Source organism: Hemiscyllium ocellatum, chromosome 16 (assembly GCF_020745735.1).
Source record: "Hemiscyllium ocellatum isolate sHemOce1 chromosome 16, sHemOce1.pat.X.cur, whole genome shotgun sequence".
NCBI classification, from domain to species: Eukaryota; Metazoa; Chordata; class Chondrichthyes; order Orectolobiformes; family Hemiscylliidae; genus Hemiscyllium; species Hemiscyllium ocellatum.
Window position 1 is genome coordinate 13623314 of NC_083416.1, and position 19490 is coordinate 13642803.

A 19490-nucleotide genomic window follows, 5' to 3' on the forward strand; every position below is an offset into this window, starting at 1 on the left:
TTCAGTGAACTGGAATTCGTACTCAATCTTGGGGAGCAAGCTTTAATTCATGACCTCCTGATTCACAGCCACCCACTGAGGTATGGTTCATAAGAAACCAATAAATGAAGTAGACAGTCTAAAGAGCTTTAAGAAATAACAAAATACAATTGCTGCAGGAGAATGGACACAGAGTCATGATGAGCAGGTAGCCGAGATAGCTGATCCATTAAAAAGGTTTTTTTGGGCTACTAACATTTCTTCAAGATCTTATGCTCACGAACAACTGACCAAAGGATAAATACTGTTAACTTCATTGGAATAAAATGGTGAAAGTTTGGATCGGTGTAAGATGTTACTGTCTGATGTTTTAAGTTTACCGTTTCCATGTGCCTTGCTAATACAAATTCATCCATTACAAATCACCACCAAAATAGTTTTCCCATGCTACGTTCAGTCTTCAAAATTAATTTTGATAATGAAAGACACATGTCCTTGAAGCCCCTGCTGGCATGCCACCATCTAAGAAATTGCTTAATCCTTTGGTAAACATTTATGTCTTCAGTAGTTTACAAACCATACTCCTTTAATGGTGTCCATTAGTCCCCATTGCAAGTCGAATTAATGACTATGCACATGTATTTTCACAAAGCTCCATCTTTTGCACTCACTTGCCTTTACCTCTCCTTTCCCTAGACATTCAGATGTGGCAGTGGGAATTTCGAGGAGTGACAATGGAATGACAAATGCGAATGTGAATTTAGCAGGTGAAAGTGAGGACTGCAGATGCTGGAGATCAGAATCGAGAGTGTGTTGCTGGGAAAGCAGAGCAGGTCAGGCAGCATCCGAGGAGCAGGAGAATCGGCGTTTCGGGGATAAACCCTTCATCAGGAATGAGCCAGGGCTGAGAGATAATTGGGAGGGGGCGAAGGTAGCTGAGAAAACAATAGATGGGTGATGGTGGGGGAGAAGGTGATAGGTCAGGGGGGAGTGATGGACAGGTCCGGAGATGGTGCCGAATTATCCTATGTGGTTACAGAGTCCCAAAATGGAATATGAGACGTTCTTCCTCCAGGCGTTGGGTGGCAACAGTTTGGCTGTGAAGGAGGCCCAGAACCTGCACGTCCTTGACAGAGTGGGAGGAGAAGTTGAAATGTTCAGCCACAGGGCGGTGGGACAATGTCATCTACTGCATCTGTTGCACCCAGTGTGGTCTCCTCTACATCTGGGAGTCAGGACGCCTTCTTGCGGATCGTTTCAGTGAACATCTCAGGGACACCCGCACCCACCAACCCCACTGCCCCGTGGCTGAACACTCCAACTCCCCTACCATCCCCCACCCCCCACCCACCCCCAACTCCGTCAAGAACATGCAGATCCTGGGCCTCCTCCACCGCCAAACTGTTGCCACCTGATGCTGGGAGGAGGAACACCTCATATTCCGCCTTGAGACCCTGCAACCACACGGGATAAATGTAGATTTCAAAAGCTCCCTCATTTCCCCTCCCCCTCACAGTATCCCAGTCCCAAGCCTCCAAATTGGCACCACCCTCCAGACCTGTCCATCACTCCCCCCTCTGACATTCTCCCTCATCATCCACCTATCGCTTTCTCAGCTACCTTCCCACCCACGCTCCCACCCCTCCCCGCCTCCCCCCCCCCCACCCCACCCCACCCCGCCATTTATCTCTCAGCCCTGACCCACAAGACTCATTCCTGAAACATTGATTCTCCTGCTCCTTGGATGCTGCCTGGCGTGCTGTACTGTTCCAGCGCCAAACTCTCGACTCTCACTTGTGAAGTCAGCCTGTCCACATTTTATGCCGCACAAGTGATAGGACCAGAGCATCCCTCTTCATCTTCTACATTACTTCTGACACTTTTCATTATTGAATCCTCTTTCAGTGTTCTTTCTCCCAGCAGAAACATAATAATGCTAATTTCCCAATTAGGTTATGAAAGGTTTGTTTTTGATAGGGTGGGGGTGTGTGATGACAGATCTGTTCTTAGAAGGAATTACACAGTTGAGGGGCTTGAAGTGTTTGAATTGTCTTTCATGAATGGGATACTCATCTCAAAAATAACAGATGTAATAGATATTTAAATCTTCATTTTATTTTATCTTAACGTAGCTGCTGAAATCTGCCCATGGTGCAAACCTGATAAGTAGGCATGGAGGATCTAAGAGTGATGGAGGACCATGCACTGGCATTAAGGTGACATGGGATCCACGAGGAGGTATGGGGTGTTGATAAGCAGGAGTTGCAATGATGTTGGCAAAGGGCTCAACCAAGGACCACAGGGATCTGGCATACATCAGTTAGCAAAGAAAACAGGTGCAGGGGTTGATGGAGCGTGAGGAGTGAGGGCTCAAGAGTCAATATTTAACAAGGCATCTAGTACAAAGTCCCATAGAACAAAAGAGAGTCTTAATAAACAGCCCACCTTAGCAGTTGGCGCCTCTGATCCCCATCTGGGGAGAACAGCCTGCCTGCATCTTGCACTAAGTTCCCAGAACGAAGATGGGGTCTGCCCTTCCCCTCCCTCCTGTCAAGGTGGGTGCAGTGAGCTGGAGCCTGTCCCAACCCAGGCTAATCACCTTGGGAGGGAAAGCGTGGAGTTCTGGTTCGGGAGTGGGGGGGAGAGCACACCGGGACATTACCACCAATACCCACCACTGACATCTTGTTTAAAAAAAAGGCATTCCCCCCAAAAGGAACAAATAGTTAGGTCTAAACAGATGTTCTCTCCTAGGGATATATCCATTCCCCTGCTTTTATCAGGCAATGAACCGTTTTTAATGTGGCCTTTCTCACACTCACCCATGGTGGCATCATTCATCTAGTGAGTCAGCTAACAGTTGGCAGAAGTGGAAGGAAAACGACTGTCACAACTGAATAGCCAGAGAATCTCAGATCCTTGAGCATTACACCCAGGAGGAGTCAGGCTTAATCTCTCAATTTCTGCTGCAGTAAGCAAGCCGTGGCCTCATTTGTTTGTTAAACAGACTGTGTCATCTTGTTATGGAGGCAAGGAAGTGAGTGAGCGGTGTGGAACCAGCTAAGCTGTTACCAGCAGCAAAAGCTCCCTCCAAGCGCACCCCACACAGATCCAGCTACAAGCTTTCGGTATTTTTCAGCTATTCCATGGCAAGTTTATACATTGTGACCTTCATTTTGAACACTTCAAACATTTATTTTTAAAAGGCCTGCTTAATATTAATATGTGAAATAGTTCAGGTAGAAATGGGGAAGAGAGGAATGAGAGACAGTAATGACCAGTTGAACTGTGTGCAAAAGAAATTTGGAGTAGCCCCTCAAATAAAAAGTTAGATACGGAGAAAACATAAGTGTGCATCATTAGTATTAAAAATAATTTATTGTAAGATAACATCCAGTCTCTTTAAGTATACTTATTCAGCATACCATTTAAACATATTTGTGGACATTCATGCCTTTTATTATATGACCCAGTCGGAATAAATAGGCTCACGTCTCTTAAAGGATTGAAACGTCAAAGGTGCACCATCCCACAAGGACTGGGGTGACACTTGGAGAAGGTCTGAAACCTCCCCCTGCAACCCTCCCCCCCACCCCCACCCAGTGATGCTCACATCCCAAGAATGAATTTCAAAACATACTGTGACTCATTCTAATCCACACTGTACAGCTGCATGACTCTATTTAAGACCAGCAGCTAATGAAAGCTAGACACAAAAAAAAAGTGTCGGTTTACAGCCAGAAGATAGGGTGGAAGCAATCCCTATCATTTCCATTTTACCCCCCTCCCCATACTCTAACTCCTGCATATAAACCAACATTTTCCCAGCTCCCACCAGTTCAGAAGAAGGGTCACTGGACGCAAATGTTAACATTGATTTCTCCACACAGATGCTGCCAGACCTGCTGAGCATTTCTAGCAACTCCTGTTTTGTTTCTGATTTATAGCATCCTCAGTTCTTTCGGTTTTTATCTAATGTAAGCTATCTATAGTCTGTAGAATCTTGTCTCAGATCAGTTGATAGTATTTGATGGAAGTTGACTCCCACTGAATCCAGATTCTGGGATGAAGACAATCTCCTACCTACAGGGTTTGCTGTAGCTGAGGTATAGCACTGCTGACTCTGGTCACTGAGTAAATACCAACTCAAAGAGTATCAGCACCTGAAGTTGACTCTCTGTCAAATCAATTCAAAATATCATCTGCATGTCTGCACAGTGATATCATCATGGTTGAACAGTGATGTCACTGCGTACAAGTGTCCCTGGGCTTCTGAACATCCAGGTTGAGGTTCAAATGTCACCAATCATAGAACATTAATATGAATCTGCATGGATTTCCACAGAAACAGAGAGTGCAAAAAAGAGAGAGAGCACGTGAGAGTGAGAGAGAGCACAAGAGCAAGAGATGGAAAAGCCATCGCTCTGTCCTTACTCCCACACAAAGGAATCTGTGTTCCACTCATCCTCCTGTAACACTGATGGTATCCAGATGTGGAAGGACATTTGCAGGAACAATATGTCTAGTGATAATAAGAGGTTGCTCCAGTTAAGACACTATTTCTATTTCAAACACCTCTGAGGTAAATGATCAGCCATGATCCACACTTGATCTTACATTCCCAGCCTCCTGGGAGCATATGCACACTTTTTCAAAGTACCATCAACACTGAATTAAAGAACTGCATGGTCACAATCTGTTGAGTTGTTGTGTTGGTTCTGTGTGGGTGCTGTTCGGTGTCTGTGCTAGGGGTGTTGGGCAAAATGTGACATAGTCTATCTCCAATACAAATCCAATTCAAATTAGTAGCTTTCAAGTGCAGTTTGACTGGTATAGTCAGATCCTGAAATAACTGGTGCATGAAATCACATCCAGAAATAGCAGTGTGCCACCTGCCACACCTTCCCAATCTGGAAGACATGCAAACAGGAATAAACAGTCCTACATATCATCAAAAGCTGGCCAACTTGGGTTTGGTCTAGAATTTGATCCACACACATTGATGACCAGCACAATCTTTGGTGCTGGCAGCTGTCCAAGATATTGTTGACTTTTTGTTCTTGGCCTGTGGGCACTGCTGGCAAGATTCACATTTGTTGCCTGTCCCCAACTGCTCTTGAACTAAGCAGCTTGGAGCTGGCCATTTCAGAAGGTGATTACGAATGAATCACATGTAGGCCAGACCAGATAAGGACAGCAGATTTCCTCCCCTTAAGGATGGGATTTTACAACATAGAGACATAGGAAAATAGATGCAGAAGTGGGCTGTTTGACCCTTTGAGCCTGCTCTGACATTCAATGTGATCATGGTTGAACATCCAATTCAGTATCTTGGTCCTGCTTTCTCCCATTCCCTTCGATTCTCTTAGCCCGAAGAACTATATCGACCTTCTTCTTAAAAATATTCAATGTTTTGGCCTCAATTGCTTTCTGTGGCAGAGATATTTCACAGGCTCACCATTTTCAGAGTGATGACACTTATCCTCACCTTGAATGGCCTCTCCTGTATCATTAGACTGTGACCTGGTTCTGGATTCCCAGTCATTTGAAAGATGCTTCCTGCATTAAGTTTATCCTGTCTAACTGAATTTACAGGTTTCTATGAGATCCTCCCTCATTCTTCTAAACTGCAGTGAATTTCTAGTTTCTCTTCATAAGTCAGCCCTACCATCCCAGGAATCAGTCTGGTAAACCTTCATTCCACTCTCTCCATAGCCAGATATCCTTCCTCAGATAAGGAGGCCAAAACTGCACACAATACTCCAGGTGTGGTCTCATCAAGGTCCAGTACAATCTCAACAAGTCATTCCTGCTCCTGAACACAAATCCTCTCGCTATGAAGGCCAACATACCATTTGCCTTTTTCACTGCCTGCTGCACCTGCATGCTTATCTTCAGCAACTGGTGTCCAAGGACACCCAGGTCTCATTGCACGGCCCCCACCTTTTCCAATCCATTGATAATAATGTGCCTGCCTGTTTTTGCTCCTGAAGTGAATAATCCAACATTTAATCACATTATACATTATTTGCCATACATTTGCTCACTCACCTAACTTGTCCAATCAATTATCTAGTCAATGATTGTCGGTATGGTCACTACTCCTGATACTAGCTTTACATTCAATTAATAAATCTGGAATATGGCTTCCACCAGTGAATACAGTAGATTAGATTGAGTGAAGTGTAAGTAAATCATTGCCTTACCTGAGAGGTGTGTCTGGGGCATCTGACAGTGAAGAAGGAGTAGGTAAATGGGCAGATGTTACACCCATGACTGCATGGGAAGGTGCTGTGGACAAGTGAGGTAGTGATGAGAAATGGAGGAGGAGTGGACCATGCTCTCCGGAAGGGAACGATCCCTGAAGAAGGCTGACAAAGGAAACGAGGGGAATATTTGTCCAGTCGTGGCATTCTGTTGCAGATGATGGAAATGGTGACTTACAATCCTTTAGCTTTGGAGGCTGGAGGGATGGTGAGGACCAGGGAGTCACTATTGCTGTTGTGGGAGGGAACAGAAGGGATGAAGGCAGAATTACAAGAAATGAGTTGACATCAGCTAAGGGCCCTGAACATCAGGGTAGTGGAGAAGTCTTGGTTTAGGAAAAAGGTGGACATTTCTGATGCCCTCATACAGAAGGTGGCATCATAAAGATGGAGAAAGAGAGTGGGCTGAAGTCCTTACAGGAAAGCAGGGTGAGGATGTATAGTCCAGGTACTGTGGGAGTTGGTGGGTTTGTAAGGGCTCTAGGACTTAGGAAAAGAAAGAGATGTTGTGGAAGAAAAGGGAGTCAGAGATGCAGTAGCTAAAGCTGAGAACAGGTGGAAAGTGGAAGCAAAATTGATAAACTTCCCCAATTCTGGGTGAGAGAGGGAAGCAGCACTGATTAAGTCATTAATGCACCAGTGAAAGAGCTATGGATTGGGATCCGAGTAGGACTGGAACAAGAAATGTTCCATGCATCCCTCAAAGAGACAGGTGTAGCTGGGACCCACATGGGAACCTATAGCCACCAACACGCCAAACCCATGTTCACCATAACACTACTTTTTCCAACTGCTATCAGTTCTGAAGAGTTGCTGGACTTAAAATGTTAACTCTACTTTCTTCTCACAGAGGCTGTCAGACCTGTTGAGTTTCTCTACAAATTTCTGCTTTCATTTCAGAACTCCAGCTTCCACAGTTCTTTGTTTTATGTAATACCCAGATTAATTAGCTCAGGTGACTGGATACTTCCACAATGGCACCTCGTACCTATGCACTGTAGCTGCACATATGCAGTGAATGCTTCCCCAAGAGTATAAGCATCATCAAGTCCAGTGTCTATGGGCCCTTTCCCAAACTTTCTGATATAAAATAATTTTTCTTTCTGTCAATTATTTATCTTCCTGGCTTGAGGCTACAGATTCTTTCCTGGGCCATTGATCCAGAGATACCAGAAGCCCTGCAATTCACAATTGAGGTGGTTGGGATCCACCCATTCAATGTAGACCAGGGACCAAAACTGGGGCCTTATGTGTGTGGCACCTGCTGTATTATATAGCACCTTTGCAATGCAGTGGCCATCTGGTGATTTCCTGACATGCATTACATAGTACTACAACTTATAGAACCTTTGTGAGAACTGAATCAGTTTTGTGTTTGTGATATAGGTACCTACATATGGAGGTGTGTGTATATGTGCTTCATCAAATCCCCAAAAACTACAGTGCAATGAACAACTAGACAACATAGAAAATAAGAGCAGGAGTCAGACATTTGACCCTTTGAGCCTATGTTGGTGGTGTTGGTTGAGGGATATGTGCTAACCAGGGCAATTCTTCTGTTCTTCTTGAAACAGTGACAACATTTTGGCTCAGATTTTGCAGTGGGAGAGACTGTTGACAATAGACAATTGGTGCAGGAGTAGGCCCTTCGGCCCTTCGAGCCAGCACCACCATTCATTATGATCATGACTGAGCATCCACAATCCAGGGTACTGATTGTGCCTTATCCCCCTAACCCTTGATTCCACTATCTCAAAGAGCTCTATCCATCTATTTCTTGACAGTATCCAGAAACTTGGCCTCCACTGCCTTCTGAGCCAGAGCATTCCATATATTCACGATCGTCTGGGTGACAATGAACTGTGTTTACTGTCACTATCACTTTGTAACTGACTGTAACTTCAGCATGTTGGCCATGTGCAGATGAATGTGGAAATTGTGATGATGTAATCTGTGATTGGGCTTGGGCTATGCGGTGGACACCTCCCACAATCGCCCACCCTCCATCCAACAAAAAAAACACTCTTCACCCAACCCAAGCTACCCATCTACTCCCACCTCCAGAGCTGCAGACCCCAAAATCAGCAAGAAATTGAACGTACCATTCCAATGTCATTGTCGGAAACCATATAAAACATTGCACCTTATTCAATCAGCTTTTTAAAGAAAACATGATCGATAAATTTTAATGAACGGGCCCTGAAAATTTGATCATTACACCCCCTGTGCATATCTCATCATTAACGTGTTAATTGCAACTTGAAAGAGTAGAGAAAAAAAAATACAAGGGACAGGAGGGTTTGAGTTATAAGGAAAGGCTGGGATTTTTTTCCCTGGAGCATCAGAAACTGAGGAGTGACTTTACAGAGATTTATAGAATCATGAGGGGCATAGATAAGGTGAATAGCCAAGGTCTTTTCCCCAGCATTGGGGAATGCAAAACTAGAGCACATGGGTTTAAGGTGAGAGGGGAAAGATTTAAAAGGGACCTGAGGGGCAACTTTTTCACACAGAGGGTGGTGCGTGAATGGAATGAGCTGTCACAGGAATTGGTAGAGGCAGGTATGATTACAACATTTAAAAGACGTTTGGACAGGTACATGAATAGGAAAGGTTTAGAGAGTTAAGAGACTAGTTCAGTTTAGAATTCCTGGTCAGCATAGACATGTTGGAGCAAAGAGCCTCTTTCTGTGCTGCATGAATCTATGATTTTACATCACTTCCGTGTGTTTCTTGGCTGGGCATCTGTGAAGTCTTTAATGTGACTGTATGCTTGCACAGTCTAACAAAAGCACTTTAGTTCCATTTTGGGGCTCTCCAGTCAAAATGCTGCAACCAATCCTAGTACCCCCACACATGAAAGAGGAGAAATCCACGCACAAGATGACTTAAGGTGCACTGTGCTACCAGTGAACCATTGAGTTACCTTAGGCATATTCATAAAGATTCATCTGAGAGGATGCATCATTTGCTTACACACATACAGTTTAACTCTGAACACTATACATTGGACAAGATGAGTAGAAGAGCAGGAAGAAGTTGAGTATCAAAGTTACTCAACTTACAATTGGAGTAAAATACACTTAATCTCCCTGCTTGATCCACTGGTAATCTATGGCATTGTGTACAACTCAATGAATGACCTTACCCGTAGGGTTGTGATTGTGGAGGGGTCTTTGATTCTACCATCTTCATCCTTCAAGTTGTACCCTTCTGGCCTTTTGTCCCTCTCGCTGATTTTCCACAGTTTAACAGTCTTATCTATTTCCAAAGGAAAATTAAATAGTTCAGTTAATCCTACTGGAGATTTACTACATACTCCCTGTGAAATTCTGGCATCCTCATTCAGGAGGCAAATCCACTTCATTCAGATTACAATGCTGGAATTTATAACAATTCTCATAATAATCTCTACATGAAGTATCACTTTCTCTTTTCCTTCGGTTACATGATGATGGTTTGAAAATCGAGTTGAGTTATGATACATTTTAAACTGCTTTATGTTCATTTGCATTTAAGAATTAAGATGGACTGAAACGTGTAGTCCATCAGCAGCGTGGAAGGACATCAGTCGTGTAAGGGTTCTTGGACTTTGCCACTAATAATGATGCCATCCAATTACTTCCTTCTGTTGCTTCTCCCCTTTTGCCCACAAAACCAATCACATTCAGGCTCCTCAACCCCAGCCCTAAAACCCACCTTCATGAATTTTCTCCACAGACTCATTTGATTCATTTTGTCCAAAGGGAGTTTTCAGTGGCTGCTGCTCCGTCTCTGCTCTGTGGCCTACACCCTGACAGCACAATCCCTGCACTCAGGAAAATTCTCTGGTAAAACCTGCGTCTGGTACTGGCCAGTACAGGACTAGCAACTAGTATGGAATCTGAGCTGCTAAACAAAAGTATCTGCCGGTTGCAGATGGCTAACAGAAATCAGATAAAACAAATATGTATTGCACAGGCTATATAAAGGGGCAGTTTTCCAGGGACTGTACGAGAAATCATGGCAGTGAGATGAACTGAATAGCTACTTCAAAATGCTAGCAGAAGCATGTTGGGCTCAGTGAATTCAATCTGTGCTGTAACGTTCTATGATTCTAATTTGGCAACATGACAGGGACAAGAGGTAGGCTGCTTCAATTCCCCATCCCACCATATCAAATGCCCACCACATTAAAAATCTTAGTTCAGGTGACCTTAATCTTTTGCAGCATTAGATGTGAAGAACGATTACGCTGACGAGCCTGTTTTGTTCCCAGAAACGCTGCATAAAACAGCAGCCGCTGGAGATCACATGAATTGTTAATACTATGAAAAATGATCTTTATAATGAGGTTTTCCTGTACAATGCACAGGACAGCCACATGATACAGATGATGATTGGAATGATTTAAAGTAATATATTTTCCAAATATGTCTTGTTAATGAAACGTAGAATGCTCTCAATTGATTGTTATCAGAGAACAAGTTGTGTTAGAATATTTATTAAATATTAACAGGTTTTTGATTCATTACAGCTCGTCCACCCTCTGCACCCCCTCAATCCTTGAATTAACTTTCTCTACCTCATTTCTGTTGTATCAAAAAACAGGGATGCTCTCCAACTCACCTCTCTGTATCAGACACCATCCATTACAGGAAAAACAGAAGACCAGCTCCCTGCCATTAATTGTGTATGAGGGCAATTTTGTAGTCAGGAAGGCCTCTCTTTTCCTTTCCTCTTGCTCTCTCTTCCAATGGGAAAATGTGATGCTTTGGTCTCAGAGGGCTGTACCTACCCAGTGACCACTTTGCTATTCCACATGTTACAGTTCCAAGCTACCTGCACCTACCTTGTGCCACTGCCTCAATTTGGTTTTAATTCATGGCAAGCAATTCTAAACCCAGCCACAAATTGTTCTCCCAAATTTACATGCAGAAGTGTCTGCGTAATTGATCTCCACTTTCTAGAGACCTTCAGACACATTTGCAGGGTTGTCAACATTATGTTTCTCCCCAGTGGGAAATGTGCATCCAATCACCGCATTTAAAAATACAATTTAGTCATAGTGAGGGTTATTAAACTTGTTTCACAGGTTTTTAATTGCCGTAGTATAAACATCTACAGCAAATTTATCAACAGATAGAAATACACAGACAGTTTAAAGTATTGCTCAAATTGACTTTAAACACAACTTTCATTTGGAATTTATAGGACAGGGGTTAGACAGCAGAGTTGAGTGTATAAAATAAGAAACCCCATGCTTGTGGTGATCTGTTTGAGTTGTTACAAATATTAGAAGGGATTGATAAGTGCAGAAGAATGACTCTCTTCGATGGCAAGCATCAAGACAAAAGGGATATGATCTTCAAAACAAAGCTGGGTCGACTGACAGGGAAATTGAAACATGTTTTTTTCCATGCAGTGCATCGTGAAAATGAGAAGGTTTCTTCCCAGGAAAGCTCTGCATGCTAGAGGTCAGTTGAGATTTTGAAGACTGATATCAAGGGTTGGGTAAGGATATGAAAGGATATGGAGATAAGGCAAGTGAATGGAGTTAGGGGACAGATCAGCAATGGAAGGTACAGCTGACATGAGGGATTAATATAGCCTTTTCCGGGTCCTAATTTTCTTCAACAATGGCAGGAATGAAATTAGATGACCAAATAACCTTTACTCTCTTCTCCCATTCTTAGGTCCTCAAGTGAACACCGTTTACTTGAAAGGGAACAGATTTACAATCTTACATTCAAACCTCAGTAGCATCCACCCATGACATACCATTGGTTGAGAGAAGGAAGTAGGCTGCATTCTGTTGGGGTAGCCACCTGATTTTATTTATCTTCTCTTCAATCTCTAGACTCTTCAGGTAGTCAAACTCCGGCTCATGGCTCTGGAAAGTGCTGTAAACATTATATTCTCCTCTGCGATGAGACTGGTTTTTACTCTGGGGCAAACAAAGGAAAAGAAAAATACATAATTCCAGAATTATTTTTCCCCACAACACCACAAAACCGATAGGGATATCTACGGCTGTTGCTGGCCTGGCTAAAAAACTCTCTTGATACCACAGTGATTTATAGAATACTCCCAGATAATCTTTTAATACTAATCATGGGGAAAGAAGCCACAGGTCATCATGGTAGGGATGCAGAAACGCAGTGCAAGGGGTTTCTCAAAGAGCATTAGTTTATGTAAAGCAGTAATGTGATAGACTCCATAGGCAACCATTGCCAACATCATCATTATGGGAACTTACAAACAAGTGATTTTTTTTGAAACGGGATTCATACCCTGATTTAAATATGTTCAGAAACGACCACAGTTTTGTTTTCCTGAAGGCTGACCCATTATACTAATTTGGTGAGTTGTCGGAGGGCAATGCTGAAAAGGCTGCAGAGATCCAGTTTACATCACTACAATCCCAGTTTTCCTTGGGCTTTCCTCTGATATTTTCAGGAGTGTTTTTGAAAAGGAGGTAAGGCCAGACCTGCTGAACTTTTCCAGCAATTTCTGTATTTGTTTCTGGGATCATGCTGTTTGGTACCCCCACATTCACTCCAGTTTAAAATAATCATCTTCTAATTGTCATCAAAGGGAGACCTCTCCCAAAGCTGTGTTTCCCAAACATTTCCCCAATCTGATTTGTGTAATCACAGGGTGGAAAATAGTGAGTGGGGGGTTAAAGCTGCTGGGTTCTCCCTGAAAAGAGGTGAAGACCTATCTTTTTCCAAATTGTGGTTGGAACAGTAACTGGAGCTCAGAGGCCAGATGGTACAATTCTACTGACAGATGGAACGAAAAGCACAAATATTTAAACAGTCTCAGAGCATTAAAAGTAAGTTGGAAATCTAAGTCTGCAACTGCTGCCTTGAAGTTTGCAACCCCAGCTCCTGCCCCACCAGCCCAGAAGGTCACGACCCATAGTTTAGGAACCCATGACTTAGAGGACAAACTAATGAAGATGAGGGCATTAAGAGCTTTTGAATGCCTCATTCACCAGTTTTATGGCTGTCTCTGATATCATGCACTACACCATTCAGTGCTGAATGCAAAATGCAACAGAGCCTTGTTAAGATTGTATCCTAGGCAACGGCACAGAATATCTTTCCTTTGGGATAATCATGCTCCTGTACCTCATGTTTTAGGGATTGTGCTGTATCATGTGATCTGAACTCAATAACAAACCTTCTCTTCATCCATTCCAGCCCCACACAACCTTCGAGTTTTACAATGCCAGGACCAGACGAAATCATGAAATATTTCACCAAAAAGGCAATCTTGTTACGTTTACATTTGCACTCAATCCTCATATAAACCCATCTTGTCAAAACTGGAAAGAAAATTAAGGTTGAACTTGAATGGGAATCTCACAGTGGGATTGCCTCGAGGGCTGGTCAATATATGGTCCTGACCCTGGAAAATACAGATTTAATTGTCTGTCTGCAGCATTCCAGAATTATCAGCAAGCTGGGAACATTAAGGGGAGGTAGACAGGTGCACCAACAAAAATATTGGCATTTCCAAAGAAGAGCTTTATCCAAGTGCAGTATCCATCCCTCTAGGTTTAAATCTTTAACCATAGCATATTGCAACAACTAGACTTAATCTTTAAGAACAGCAGAGGTACAATACCTTCTAAGCAGCAAACAGAAAGCTACTGTTTAGCATTGTCATACAAAGATAATTCAGCAACAGCCACCCGTACAGCAGCAGCTACTTCTCCAGCAGCAGTAGGTAGGTAATTAAAAAACTTAAGGAGATAATTATCTTCTCTTTATGGACACATGTGAACGGTTGTCAATGAACCCCACTGTGTTCACTTGCCCCAAGTGGAGGGTTAAGGCTTATTACTTTTGAAGTTGAACTGTTCACTTGCAGAAAATGGCAAGGTGGCTTGTTTAGGTGCCATACTGCAGCTTAGCCATGGAGTAGTGAAATGAAACTGTACGTGTTTTATTTTACATCTAATCCTGTGATACTGATAGCAGCTGCAATGCCTCCCCATCACTCCGTTTGCCTGTGGCTCAGCAGCACTTCCCCCTTGCTCTTAGGGTAGGGGCTGTTAGATTCCATTGAGAGCAGACAACAGTGCCCTACATACCTTTTGTTTATTCATTCACGGGGTAAGGGCATCACTGGCTAGGCAGCATTTATTGCCTATCCCTAATTGCCCAGAGGGAAATTAAGAGTCAACCACATTGCTGTGGCTCTGAAGTCACATGTAGGCCATACCTGGTAAGGATGGCAGCTTCCTTCCCTAAAGGACATGAGTGATCCAGTTGGGTTTTTCCAACAATCGACAATGGATTCATGGTCATCATTCGACTCTTTACTCTGGATTTTTAAAATTGAATTCAAATTCCACCATCTGTTGTGGTGGGATTCAAACATGGAACTCCAGAACATTATCTGGGACTCTGAATTAACAGTCCAGCAATAATATCACTAGGCCATCACCTCCTGATGGTGGCCACCTGCCACCAGAACCCATCCACTATCACTGATCAGATGGCTAACTGCAGAAGAAACATGTTAACCAGCTGTTTCCCATTCTTTGAGGCTGCTGGGTATGCATTGGAAATGTGTTCGGCTGGGACGGGGGAAAAGTACTGACTTTGGGTTCTTCACGACCTATAGAAAAAATGTTAATTCTTGGCAGGATCAATCATCTAAAAAAGAACCTGTAGTTTTCTGGTACATTTAGTGGTGAGAATTGTTGGTGAATCATTGAGGAGGAATGAATTCAGGGAGTGTCATTAGATGATCAAAGAAGAACTCCCTAAGGCTCCTTTAAGGCAGCCCCCAAACCCATGAGCCCTTCCATCTAGAAGGACAAGGGCAGCAGGCACATGAGAACACCACTATAAGCTACCCTTTGAGCCACCATCTTTACTTGGAAATATATCACCATTCCTTCACTGTTGCTGGGTCAAAGTTCTGGAACTCCATCCCTAATGATATTTTAGTTGTCACTATAGTGCAAGGATTGTGGGCGGCACGGTGGCACAGTGGTTAGCACTGCTGCCTCACAGCGCCTGAGACCCGGGTTCAATTCCCGACTCAGGCGACTGACTGTGTGGAGTTTGCACGTTCTCCCCGTGTCAGCGTGGGTTTCCTCCGGGTGCTCCGGTTTCCTCCCACAGTCCAAAGATGTGCAGGTCAGGTGAATTGGCCATGCTAAATTGCCCATAGTGTTAGGTAAGGGGTAAATGTAGGGGTATGGGTGGGTTTCGCTTCGGCAGGTCGGTGTGGACTTGTTGGGCCGAAGGGCCTGTTTCCACACTGTAAATCTAATCTAATCTAATCTAATCTAATTGTAACAGTTTAAGATGGTAGCTCATCAGCATCTTGTCCAGGGCAATTAGGGATGGCCAATGAATGCTAGTCAACCTAGGAATGCTTACATGTCATGAAAGGAATTTTTAAAAAGTACATTTGAAAACCAAGTCAGGGTTCAAGAACAGGGAGGCAGGAAGTGGTGCTTTACAGGGATTAGTGCCGAACGACCCTTATGATGAATAAATGTTTGGAATTAAAAGCACAATTCAATATGTGCAAATTAACATCCAATTGGGTGGCGTGTCCAGGATGATTCTGACAAGATAGGGGAAGATATTAATGTACTTACAGTGTATGAAATGGCAAATAAACTTTAACATAGTTAAGTGAAATGTGGTGCTTTTGGTGGAAGGATAAGGGAACTAAGTATCTAAGTGAGGTGGGGGAGCAGAAAGGATAATCTGGGGATGCAGATGCATGAATCATTCATATGATAACTGAATAAATTATGAAAGAGCAAGAACAGCATTGAGGAACATTTTAGAGATAAGACTGAGAAACAGAGAGGTTATGCTGATCTTTCATATAGCTAGAGCCAGGCATGGGAGTATTGAGATTAGCTTTGATCTACATATAACAAAATGGATTTAGAGCCAATGTAGATAGTGCAATATATTTAGAGGAAGTAAGTCTTGCAATCAGATAACATCTTTTAGATCCCATGAGGGACATCACGAAGTATCTTTTCATACAAATAGTGGTGAAAACATGAACCCTCTTGCTCTGAGAAGGCTGTGGATCAATTAGGGTATCAAGATACCTGTAAATGGATCGAGGGCTGGAATACAGCTATGACAAGATCAGCCTTGATCAAAATGAGCAGTCAGATAGGTTCTGAGTGGCCTACTCCTGATCTTTACTAAGTACATTATTACCATCTTTCAATCACAGTATAGACATGTACTATTCATCATCAAAGCTTTGTGGCAGCAGAGCTTCAGCAACAGCCCAGCTACGGAAGGTATTGAACTCTGGAGACACATGTTCCCATATCCCAGCATAACTAATGTAAGCCCACAGCTCTCTTGCCAAGTCTCAGTTTCCTCATTAACAATAATATATTTCCAGGCCGCCATCAAACCTGCTCCACCTGGACTCAGCACTACAAAACAAACATGAAATGTGTTGGCTCTGAGCTAGCAGGATTCCCACTCACATTCACCATTTGAGGGGATGTCTTGGAATAGTGTGACCTGGACATGGTTGAACTGTAGTATTTCAATCAACAACCTGTTGACACACTCTGTCTAGTTCAGTAGCTGGCTACTCTCACATCTGTATCAGGAGGTTGTGGGTTAAAATCCCACACTAAAGATGGAGGTGCACAACCAAGGCTGACACTGAGGTGCTCAAAGCACAGATGGAGCATCAGAGATGCTGCATTATAGATGTGACATTAAACTATAATTTTGTCTTCTTTCTTAGGCGAATTCAGTGAAGAGCAGCAGGGGAGTACTCCTCTGGCCGATATTTATTCCTCAACCATCAACTTGTAAACAGGTTGCCTGGTCATTAGCACATTTCTGTTTGTAGGATCTTCCCATACCCCATAAATTGGCACAGTATGTCACTAGCTGTAAAGCTCTCTGGCATATCCTGAAGCCATGAACAGTGCTACAAAAACACAAGTTCTTTCTATAGTCTTGCAAGTTGAAGAACAGTTGCTTGAGGTGCTGGTGTTCAAAGCACTTTAGCTCAGCACGAAGGGAGAAACAAGATTAAACTTGTACGAGCAGGTGCAGTTAACAGTGGGACCAGTAATCAGTTTCCTGTCTTTATTAGTCTACTCAACCCTCTTGACAATACCCACAATTTGAAAGCTTGCAGAAACACACCATTAGTTCCTCTCTACGGGAGAGCTATGTTATGTGATTTAATTTCGATTTTTTCGATACTGACTTCGACACTGCTGTTTACTGGTTAGAGAATGCAACTCCAGGACAATGATTAGTGTGGGTTGTGAGCTGATTGATAGTGACACAAGTGCCTCAGGCTTTTTTTTCCCCTGATTCGAGCATTGGCAGATGGGAAATCAGTGAATACAAGTCAAAAACTGAGGGTGGATACTGTCAGATTTCACAAGACAAATAACAAATACACCTGTGGGCCTGGTTTCAACCAACAGCACTCATTCATTTCCTTGGGGCCTTAATGCTAAGATCTTACTGTAGCCAATCCAAACTTGCTCCTCAGCTCCCTGTGGTTCACTGGGCAAATACATGCCCTACTACTGAATAAAAATGTCTCAGTTTATGATCCTAGCTGTGTTCGATGCCCAGATAGGGACAGGGAAAAACATATGGTTTCAGTTGCTGATCATTATCCAGTGATCTCCACTGGTATCTCAATGCCATATTCCTGCCTCTCCCTCCCCATAACTCTTGATGCTTTTAAGATCTAAAAATTTATATCTCTTTCTTGAATATATTCAGTGACATGACCTTCACAGCACTCTGTAGTAGAGAATTCTATAGATTCACAGTCCTCTGAACGAAGAAGGTATTTCATCTCAGTCCTAAAGAGGTCAACCCTGTATCCTGTAATAGGGTTAGGGTTAGTGTCCCTTGTTCTAGACTCCCCACCCATGGAAAACATCCCTGCTTCGAATCTGTCTAACCCTGCTACAATTTCAGGTGTTTCAATCAGGTCAGGATCTGGAAACCTAAGTTGTCTAACACTTTCTCACTCTGCCTTCTGACGTCTGCACTTTGAATAAAAATTGTACCCACTTCACGCGCATCTCCAAGTCAGAAATTGATTCCAGGGTCCAGGAAGTGGTGGAGGCTGGTACAATTTCAATATTGCTCCCCCTCTATAGTCTTGCTGCCAGCTTTCCATGAAGTCACTCCCACGACGAGCTCTGGGAACACTGAATGGGGCGGGGGGAGTATGCTTGTGGTTCTGGAACCAGGCTGAAGGCTAATCTGGAGCAAACTTTTTGGGCCTGTTGCTGTTCTGTCACTGTCATTTGGTGCAAATCCTGGAACTCTCGACCTAACAGCATCATGGGGGCCCCTGCATCACATAGACTTCACCAGGTTCACATAACCTCCAACATCTCAAGTGCAACTGGGGATGAGCAATATAGACCAACTCCTACTCTAAGAACGTTTGGCATGCTTTCCTTTATCGGTCAGAGTATTGAGTACAGGAGTTGGGAGGTCATGTTGCGGCTGTACAGGACATTGGTTAGGCCACTGTTGGAATATTGTGTGCAATTCTGGTCTCCTTCCTATAGGAAAGATGTTGTGAAACTTGAAGGGGTTCAGAAAAGATTGACAAGGATGTTGCCAGGGTTGAAGGATTTGAGCTATAGGGGAGAGGCTGAACAGGCTGGGGCTGTTTTCCCTGGAGTGTCGGAGGCTGAGGGATGAGCGTATAGATGTTTACAAAATCATGAGGGCATGGATAGGATAAATAGACAAAGCCATTTCCCCGGGGTCGGGGAGTCCAGAACTAGAGGACATAGGTTTAGGGTGAGAGGGGAAAGATATAAAAGAGACCTAAGGGGCAACATCTTCATGCAGAGGGTGGTATGTGTATGGAATGAGCTGCCAGAGGAAGTGGTGGAGGCTGGTACAATTGCAACATTGCTGGCAGGTGGGACTAGATTGGGTTGGGATATCTGGTCAGCATGGACGGGTTGGACCGAAGGGTCTGTTTCCATTCTGTATATCTCTATGACTCTATGAATATTAAGAAAGAAAAGGCAATAGCTTTTACTAATGTGCCTTTTAATCTTTGGCCTGAGGGGCTTTGGTCCTTTGATTCAAATCAATTCAGAAGGAAAAATTCAAGGCCTGCCACAGTGTTTCGTAACAGATTGGTCCAACTTACCTTAATCCACTTTAACTTGAAGTGCAAAGTGTACTGTAGATAAAACAGTGCCTAATACCATTGGACACACAATCTTAAGTGGAGTTT

At 43.4% G+C, this 19490-nt stretch overlaps 1 protein-coding gene across 4 annotated transcripts in view; it reads right to left on the reverse strand.

The window, feature by feature from the left end:
* Positions 1-19490, reverse strand: part of LOC132823341 (serine/threonine-protein phosphatase 2A 55 kDa regulatory subunit B beta isoform) — a 469634-nt gene that overhangs the window by 48777 nt on the left and 401367 nt on the right. For all 4 annotated transcript variants that reach the window (XM_060837051.1, XM_060837052.1, XM_060837053.1 and 1 more), the window contains exons 3-4: positions 12006-12171; positions 9394-9506 (exon numbers count right to left, since the gene is read on the reverse strand). In XM_060837051.1, the coding sequence (XP_060693034.1) occupies positions 9394-9506; positions 12006-12171 (279 nt within the window). The remainder of the gene's footprint in view (positions 1-9393; positions 9507-12005; positions 12172-19490) is intronic.